Source organism: Urocitellus parryii, chromosome 16 (genome assembly GCF_045843805.1).
Source record: "Urocitellus parryii isolate mUroPar1 chromosome 16, mUroPar1.hap1, whole genome shotgun sequence".
In the NCBI taxonomy this organism is placed as follows: Eukaryota; Metazoa; Chordata; class Mammalia; order Rodentia; family Sciuridae; genus Urocitellus; species Urocitellus parryii.
The window spans coordinates 20,180,675-20,189,534 of NC_135546.1; the positions used below are offsets into that span (position 1 = coordinate 20,180,675).

General features: G+C 48.3%; 1 protein-coding gene across 1 annotated transcript in view; it reads right to left on the bottom strand.

Annotated features, from left to right (window-relative positions):
* Positions 1-2,221: 2,221 nt before the first annotated feature.
* Txnrd3 (thioredoxin reductase 3) overlaps positions 2,222-8,860 on the bottom strand; it is a 40,273-nt gene continuing 33,634 nt past the window's right edge. Inside the window, exons 13-16 of the mRNA XM_077793456.1 lie at positions 7,471-7,578; positions 4,459-4,554; positions 3,352-3,486; positions 2,222-2,974 (exon numbers count right to left, since the gene is read on the bottom strand). Of these exons, the coding sequence (XP_077649582.1) occupies positions 2,912-2,974; positions 3,352-3,486; positions 4,459-4,554; positions 7,471-7,578 (402 nt within the window). The 3' untranslated portion in view covers positions 2,222-2,911. The remainder of the gene's footprint in view (positions 2,975-3,351; positions 3,487-4,458; positions 4,555-7,470; positions 7,579-8,860) is intronic.

The window sequence follows — 8,860 nt, forward strand, 5'->3', positions numbered from 1 at the left end:
ATTTGATAAGGATCCTGCCAAAAGAGAAGCAAAACTCAGCTCATGGTTTTCCAAATGGCAATAATCACACACCGTTTTAGAGGAAAGAAATCTGGGTGGCCTGGGGTGTAGACCTGACACAGCTGGGAGGAGCCACAATGGGGGTTCAAATAACACCAATAGCATGGCTCATCATGCCCAAAGCTACTTCTCACACATGCATTTCTAGAAGGTACTTACACAGCACAGAATCACACAGAGACCAAAGATGACACCCTCGTAGTGTGTCAGTGTTAATGGGACACATTATAGATGAATTGGGAGAGTTAATAAGATCTGTCTACTAATGGGCAAATTCTAAGGCACGGACACTTAGGCATCCGTGACAGGAGATCACACCCCCTATTCCGACCTGCTCCTCTACCTGGATTCTTATCTGCCCTCATTCCGTCTTTTCTGAGCCTCTGGTCCTCTGGCTATGCACGTTCTTCTTACCCAAAGAGAGCCCATTGTTTAGTAATCGTTCAACAAATATTTTGAACACTGATGAAAAATTAATTTTGAAGTATCATTTATAAATGATAAGATGCACTGCCGGTCAGCTTTCCACCACCACTCCAAAATGCCTGAGGAAATTAACTTATAAAGAAAAAAGGTTCACTGTGGCTCATGGTTCTGGAGGTCCCAGTCCATGATGGGATGGCCCCAATCTAGAGTGCGGACCTCATCCTAGATTGGAGATGTGTGGCCTCCCCAGGGGGAGACTGGATGTACCCTTCTTCATCTCCCATTTAAGATGGCACTGAAACTCAATATATCGGGGTCATGTTCTCCCCTCATTAGTTGAATAACATACATTCGTATGATGATCAGGTCTTCTTAGTCATCTTTTAGGAACTTGAGCAAAAACCTACCACAGCCACCGCTAGGTATCTTGCACTTCCCTGGTGTTTACGACGATGATGTGAACTCAGAGCTGAGTGTGAGCTGCAGGCTTCTTCTGTTGGAATGGTAACCCCACGAATTTTATTGTGTCTGTTTAGGGGTAACTGACCCCAAGACACTCGAGTTGGCTGATCACCTCAGTACTGATTTTAGTTTTCCTTCCTAAATGTGTTGATCATCTCTTGCTGGGTAAAACAATTACTCCAAAAGTTAGCAGCTTAAATCATGAGCACTTATTATTTCACAGTTCCTGAGGGTCAGGAGACTGGCAGTGCCCAAACTGGATGGCTTTGGCCCCAAGTGCCTCATAGAGATGCCATTAAGCTTCTGGCCCAGGGAATCTTGGCTGCAGCAGGGTCCCTTCCTGAGCTCCTTCACAGGGACATGTTAGACGTCAGAATCTTGCTGGTGGCTGGGGACTTCAGTTCTTCACCACCAGGGCTTCTCCAGAACTTCCTGAGTCCTTCATGACACAAAGCTCTCTTCTCCCGCAGCAAGTGAGAGCAAGGGCCCACGCAGGGCCAAAACTTGAGCCGCAGTCCTTTTATGACCTAATCTTAGAAGTGATGTAGGCTCATGCTCACCCAGACCTACCTTGGAAAAACAGGGGAGGGGACCACACAGGGATGTGATTACCAGGACTTGGGGATCCCACTTGGAGGCTGCCTGTGAAAGTAGGCAAGGGACCAGTCCCCTCCCTGCCTGCCTGCTGGCTGTCCTGCTGCGTGTCTACAGTAGCCCTCCTTATCAGGGACCTTATTCCCCAGCGCTGAAGCCAAGCCACTCTGCGCCAATGCGCTCCCGAGTGTGGACCTCATCCAGGTAGCTCTGTGAGGTGGGCAGCACTGTCTGCACTCAACACAGGAAGAGGAGGAAAAGCCAAGCAGCACATTCTGTCACATCTCGTAAGCCACGGAGCAGGCATGCCCACGTCGGTCACTCTCCAAAGCCTAGATCTTTCCATGGTCCCCTCCTTCCTGTGAACTGACTCCTGGTCTTCAGGTACATTTCCATCTCCAGGGAGCAAGACGCCCACAGGAGGGTGAAATGGGCAGCAGTGTAAGAGGCTGTCTAAGGGCCTCTGTCCCCAAGGGCCTTTCCGTCGCAGATGTAAGTTCAAATTAAACCGCCAACGATCACCTGTTTCTTTTCTGAACTTGTCTACACTGAACATTTTGACATTTTCCCTGAGACATTTTCCCCAGTCTGAAAGCAGATTTCCCATCATACAGTACTGAAAACGTCTTTTAATATTACTCTTAAAAATCAACAACAAGAAGAAATTCAAGTCCTTGTCTCTTACACGGGCTGTCTCACCAGTCTAGAGATACTTACTAATAAGAGGAGAGTCACTTCCAGGTGACAGACACCAGGAAATGTCCAGGAGGGTGGAGCCCAATTCAGGATTTTGACAGCAGGTTAAAATGGCCCTTAAAGGACAGTTGACTGACACTCAGACCTGGCGCAGAGCTTTCTGCTCGTGTCCCCAGTCCTCTGCAGCCAGCTACTGCCATGCATCTCCCAGATGTCACCCACGCAGGCGCGCAGGTGCCACCCAGGCCCGCACACAGGAAAAACGGCCTTTTCCAGCCAGTATCACAATTGAAAAAAAATTTCTTCATAGAAGTAACAAAGCAGGAATAAAAACAGTGCCAAGTGTGGAAAAGTTAGCTTAGGTCACTGTGCCACTCACGGTGTGCTGGTGGCAAGGTCGAGCCTGACGCAAGAGGGTCGGCCCTGGCTCACCTCTCCAGGGGGCTCCAAGCCAGGGCGTCAAGGACGCAGCCCAACTGCCACTCACGTCAGCCGAGACGACCGCAGGCCCCTGCTGCTGACCTGTCCCCCTGTCCGCCTTCTCGTCTCTGTGCCCTCCAGAGCCCTGTACTGGTTCCCCAGCAACAGAGCGGGTGTCCTGGGCACAGAGCATTACTGTCATTGAAAGGAACGACAGCAGGACAAGGAGAACTCGGCAGCAGCAGGGCTACCCTCAGCAGCCCTTCTGGGTGATGTCCAGTCCTGATGACTTTGTGATTTCCAGAGTTGTGAAGACCTGGCCACAGAAAGAAGCACAACAAACAGATGGTCAGACGCCATCACTGCTTTCAAGAAACACATTCTGAATATTACGTGATTCTTTAAAATATACAAAACAGTTACGGATAAAAAAATCTTCCTGACAATATTTTTGGGGTACTGGGGATTGAACTTAGGGGCCCTCGAACCCTGAGGCCCATCCCCAGTCCTGTTTTGTATTTTATTAAGAGACAGGGTCTCCCTGAGTTGCTCAGGGCCTCACTGTTGCTGAGGCTGGCCTCCACCTTGCGATCCTCCTGCCTCAGCCTCCCGAGCCCGGCTTCATAAAACTGTTTATATTGGTTTTTCAAAGTGCATCCAGTAAAGTCAATTCATAACCCTCCTGCTCCCTACCTCCCCACATGTGGGGTGGATTCCGATGGTGTCATCCAGCAGTTGTTTGGTGAGCCCACATTTCATGGCGGCTGCGAATCCTTGGGTAATCTCACCGGCGTTTGGTCCAAGAATATGAAATCCTATCACTCGATCCTTTAATACAGGAGCCAGACAAAAAGAATCCCAGGAGGTTAATGGTCTGAAAGGGAATCTATTCACTCCAAGTTCAGTTCAAATTGAAGGCCTCTCCTACAGGAGGACTCTCATGTTGAACCGAGCAGAGAACATTTACCCTGAAAGGGAGTCTCTGTAAGAGTCTGTGAAATGAGCCAGTAAATGTGCATCCAGAGTTAATTTGCACTCAAATTTACTAGAACAAGCAATTTACCCACTGCATGAAGGAGTTCATTAGGATGATGTAGATTGCAGAATTATGCTGAGATAGTGCTAAACAACAACAGCACAAATCTGAATTAAAGCCCAGCCCTGGGATAATTCGAAGGTGTCAGATTTTGCTGCAAAAGCGGAGACTGTCAGCCCAGGGAGCAGTTGTCCCCTGCTTCTTCCATGAAGCAGGAAGCAAGGAGTAGCCAACACCAGGCTGGCACCGAGGTCTGCCCGCCACGAGGTCTGGGGTGCACGGAATGAGCGCACCTCTGAGGTTGAAGCGAGGTTCACAGCCAACTTCAATCCTCCTGCCTCAGCCTCCCGAGCCACTGGGATGACAGGTGTGGGCCACCACAGAACCAGACCCGCACCAGGCAGGCGATGACCCGTTCTAAGCCATCAAGCCATCAGGAGGGCCCTGGGCAGGGTCAACTGCCACTGATGGATTCTAAGAGGGGACTGGCAAACCGCGGGCACAACCGGTCACTGCTGGACCTCTGCGGCCATGTCAACAGGAAAACCCCGTGAAGGTGCTCACTCTTGACCCCAAAGCTATCTTTAAAGATCTTCTAAAAATCGAAACCCTAAGAAGAAAAGCTACCTTTTAAAATCATAGCATTTAGGGCTGGGGGTCTGGCTCAGGCATGCACAAATCCCTGGGCTGGATCCCCAGGGCCACAAAATCAATCAGTCCAATCCAATCCAATGACAGCATTCTGCTCCCAGTCCCTTACGTACGCTGTCAGGTTTGTGGCAGATGATCTTCGCATAACAAGTGTTATTGTCTCTGCCAGCTACTGTCCATTCGAGAGGCCAGAACAGAGTGTGGTACACCTAGAAGGCAGGGAGAGAAACAGGCCAGGTTAGTGCACACAGGTCAGTCCACTCCTTGGTGCGCCCTCCTTCTGTAAAGATAAGAGTCTCTATAGCAGCCTTCAGAAAGCTAAAGTTGGATGATCCCAACATGATCAGCTGGGTGAGAGCATCTGGGCCAGAAGTCCTGAAGTGTCAGCTGCAACCAAAGTGTGCCAACATTATTTTGTTTCACTATTAGCCCCCAAAATTAATTTTCTATGAACCAAATTCGATTTTCAAACATTTACTGAGTGCGAAGCCAATGTACCAGGACAGATAAAGATCTTTGTCTTCATCTTTATGTTCATAGGCAAAAACAAAAGTTGGAAGAGTAGAAGAAACAAAATAGTTCAAGCCATTCAAAGAAATGAAGCACGTAATCTGTGATACTTGAAAGCAAGGGTTACGTCCTTCACATTTCTGTCCTCCGAGTCCTCGTGCCCTGGGTGAGCCTCTATGTTTTCTGGATCTGGCTGAGTCCTCCAAAAACCAGAACCGAGCACACACCTGGCCCATCTGCTCGGGATGGCTACCTTCTCCCTGCGTAGAACCCTGAATCACTCACACTGAAGGCAAAGACTGAATGCTGGGTGACAAAGAAAAGTGTCCTGAACTACAGTCACCAGCGGATGAATGTAAACACAACAGTGCTCTTCAGATTGGTGACAGGCACAGAGTCTCAAAGTCTCTAAAAAGGCCTTTCAAACAGTCCACTGGCCCCCACACCCTGTCTGTCCAGTTCCCCTCCAGAGGTGCATGGTGTCAGCCATTCTGAGATCTTCAGATTGGTCTCCTGCCTTCCCTGACAGCTGCTAGATTTTTTAAAAATCTCTGGGTTACTTGCTCCTCATCTATTTGCTTTTCTTTGTCAAATTTTCTTGCCAGCCATCTACTGTGGCCTTAACATTTGGGTCCTCCCCAAATTCCCATGTTGAAATTCCAACCTCCTTGGGAGCTCTCAGGGGTGGAGCCCTGACCAATGTGATTAGCGCCCTCATGAACAAGGCCACAGAGGGCCACCTTGCTCCTGCCATCCGCTGGGACACACTGACGGCCATCGATGAACCCAAAGAAGCTCCTCCCTCACCAGACACCAAATCTGCCTGGATCTTGCATCCTCAGCCTCCAGAATTCTACTAAATAGGTGTCTGTGGTTTATGAGCTTCCAAGTCACGGGAACCTGTTGGAGCAGCTCAACACAGGACACACCATCCTGGACGGGTCTTTAACGTCTCCACTTGGCCCTCAAAAGTCCACAGACCCCACTCGTGTCTTTGGCATAGCATATTGATAGGAAGAAGCCCCAGGTCAGCCCGGTGCCCCGTCCGCTGGGCATGACTAGCTTTCTCTGTGTGTCTTGGGGACAAGGATCAGTAACATAAATACCCGTAGGGCCTGTCTGTGTCCATCAGTTTCTCCTAGAAGAAGGTCTGCTATGTCCATCTTTAGGTGAAGACCTTATTTAGTAACAGGGATGTTTTCTCTTGTCATTTTTCTGATTACTATGTTGGAGGCTTCGCACCTGCTTCCATAAGGAATTAAAAACACAACTAGAGCTGGCACATTAGCACACACCTGTCCTCCCAGCAGCTCAGGAGGCTGAGGCAGGAGGATCGCAAGGTGGAGGCCAGCCTCAGCCACTCAGCAAGACCCTGAGCCACTCAGTGAGACCCTGACTCTAAATAAAATATAAAATAGGGCTGGGGATGGGGCTCAGGGGTCGAGGGCCCCTGGGTACAATCCCTGGGACCAAAACAAACTAACAAACAAACAAAACCTACAAACAGATCAAATTTTGGCTTCTGTCAAAATGGAAAAACTAAGTAAATAAAATAGGTGAATTGATTTGCAGTAGGCCTGAGGGGAAATACCTGAAAGTAAGCCCCCAAAGTTGGACACCTTGTTTCTGATGCACTCTTCCTTTACCTGGGGTGTGGCTTTCTGTCCACATTCATCCGCTCACTGCCTGCCTTTCTTCCTTAATTTCTCACTGACTGCAAACAGTTTTAAAACTGTTAAATCCATAATTATGGTCATCAATTTTCCACAACCCAACTTAAAGTTCACCTAACAGGATGGCTCATTCTTATAAACATGTAAATGCAAAAAGCAAATCTAAAATAACATTATAAAGATGATGATGATGATGATTAGATCATTATTACTATTACTATTATTATGATTATTTAGTGCTAGGGATGCTGAGCTACATCCCCAGCCCCCCCCCTTTTTTTTGTTTTGAGACAAGGACTCACTAAGTTGCTCAAGGCCTCACTGAGTTACTGAGGCTGGCCTCCAACTTGCAATCCTCTTGCCTCAGCCTCCCAAGTCGCTGGGATGACAGGCTTAAGTTTTGGATTTTTTTTTCTTGTTTTTATTTTTTATTTTTTTGATAGTGGGGATTGAAGCCAGAGGCACTTGACCACTGAGCCCCGTCCCCAGCCCTATTTTGTATTTTATTTAGAGACAGGGTCTTACTGAGTTGCTTAGGGCCTCACTTTTGCTGAGGCTGGCACTGAACTTGTGATCCTCCTGCCTCAGCCTCCCGAGCCACTGGGATTACAGGCGTGCACCTCTGCACCTGGCCCCCCAAAGATCTCAAGATGACCTTGCACTTCACTGTACAAGCGTGTTCAAACTGCAAATTTGATACCTGTAACAAATTTGATAAATGTCCCAACATACATTCTGCTCCCTTCTTGCCTCAGTTGTATTCTTATTAGTTTGCTAGAAAGTTTAAATTAAATTCTAATTGGCCTCCAAACAGGGATATGATTTCCTACCGTAAAACCACCGTAGCAACTTGTGAAATAAAATAAAAAGTGACTGTGAAGATAAATGGTTCATTAGGAGGGAAATTCTTAAAAAAAGGAAATAATAAAAACACAATCTTACTTCTAGATTCTCTTTTTTATACACTTCAATCGCTTTTTCTTCTGACAGTCCACAGCAGCCATATTCCAGAGGTGTGAACACGGCGGTTGGAACACTCATATAATCACACTGAAAGATAAGCAATTAGAGTCTTACTTGGTGACACATTTTTCAGCAAAAATTTATAAAAGGATAATCAGTGCGAATATTCATAAAAGGATAATCAGTGAGTCTAGTTAAAAGTAACTGATTCTGACAACATCGACAACTGCGGAGACGTTCTATGTCACACTGCGTGAGGACAAACATGAGCCCCCGACTCAGGGCACAGACCACCATGGCCACCATGAACAGGACTTACTCTCCCAAAGCCCAGATTGGAAGGATGGAAATGGAGAGGCAGGGTCAGAGGTGGGCACTTCTCAGTTGTCCCTAAAAAGTCATTGTCCAGGGCTGGGGTTGTGGCTCAGTGGTAAGAGTGCCCATCTCCCATGGGAGGCCCTGGATTCCATTCTGAGCTCCGCGAGGAAATAAATGAATAAAACTAAAATAAAGGCCCACTGGCAACTTAAGAATAAAAAAAAGAATTCTCCAAAATATCCAGTCTTTTCCACCCCCTGGAGGGAGATGGTGCTCTCCAGGAGCGTTTATCCAGGTGACCTTTGAACTGTGCTATTGCACCAGAAGCTGAGACCACTACTGACCACTGCACATGCCACAGAGATGCCAGGCAAATGGGTAGCTCTGCAGAGTTGGAGTGACTGTCCCCAACAATCCAGGGGAGATGGTGTGTGTGTGTGTGTGTGTGTGTGTGTGTGTGTGTGTGAGAGAGAGAGACAGAGAGAGAGACTTTCATTGAGAGAGATGCAGGAGAGAGAGAAGAGCATCATACCCCTCCGAATGTTTGGAGCAGAGGAGAGGCCGGGCACCCCCTCCCAGCAGCCGGCCCAGTGGAGGGTGGCCATCTCTGAAGTCCTGTGGTTAGGACAGAACCATACTTTAGAGACCCTTATCAGGTTTGTGAGAAGAGTGGGCGCTGCTGACAGACAGGAGGTGGTCTTCGGCACGGCTGGCTGGGAGGAGGGGTGCCCCTGGAGGACCTCATCCTGCAGTTCCACACATTCAGAGGAGGGGACAGCCCACGTGGCAGATTAGTAACCGTGGACTGGGGGACAGGCTTATGATGGGGGGCTGCTCTGGTGCTCTCTCTGTGGCTTGGCATCTATCTAAATGAAAGGCTGGGGGAAACACACAGACACACACAGAGACACAGACACACACACAGACACACACAGATATATACACACAGACACACACACACACACACACAGCTCTCTGGGGGCTCCCCACTGCCTAGGGAAGGCCTCAGTGACTCGCTATTGAACGTCCAGGGTTTGTGACCATCTGGCAT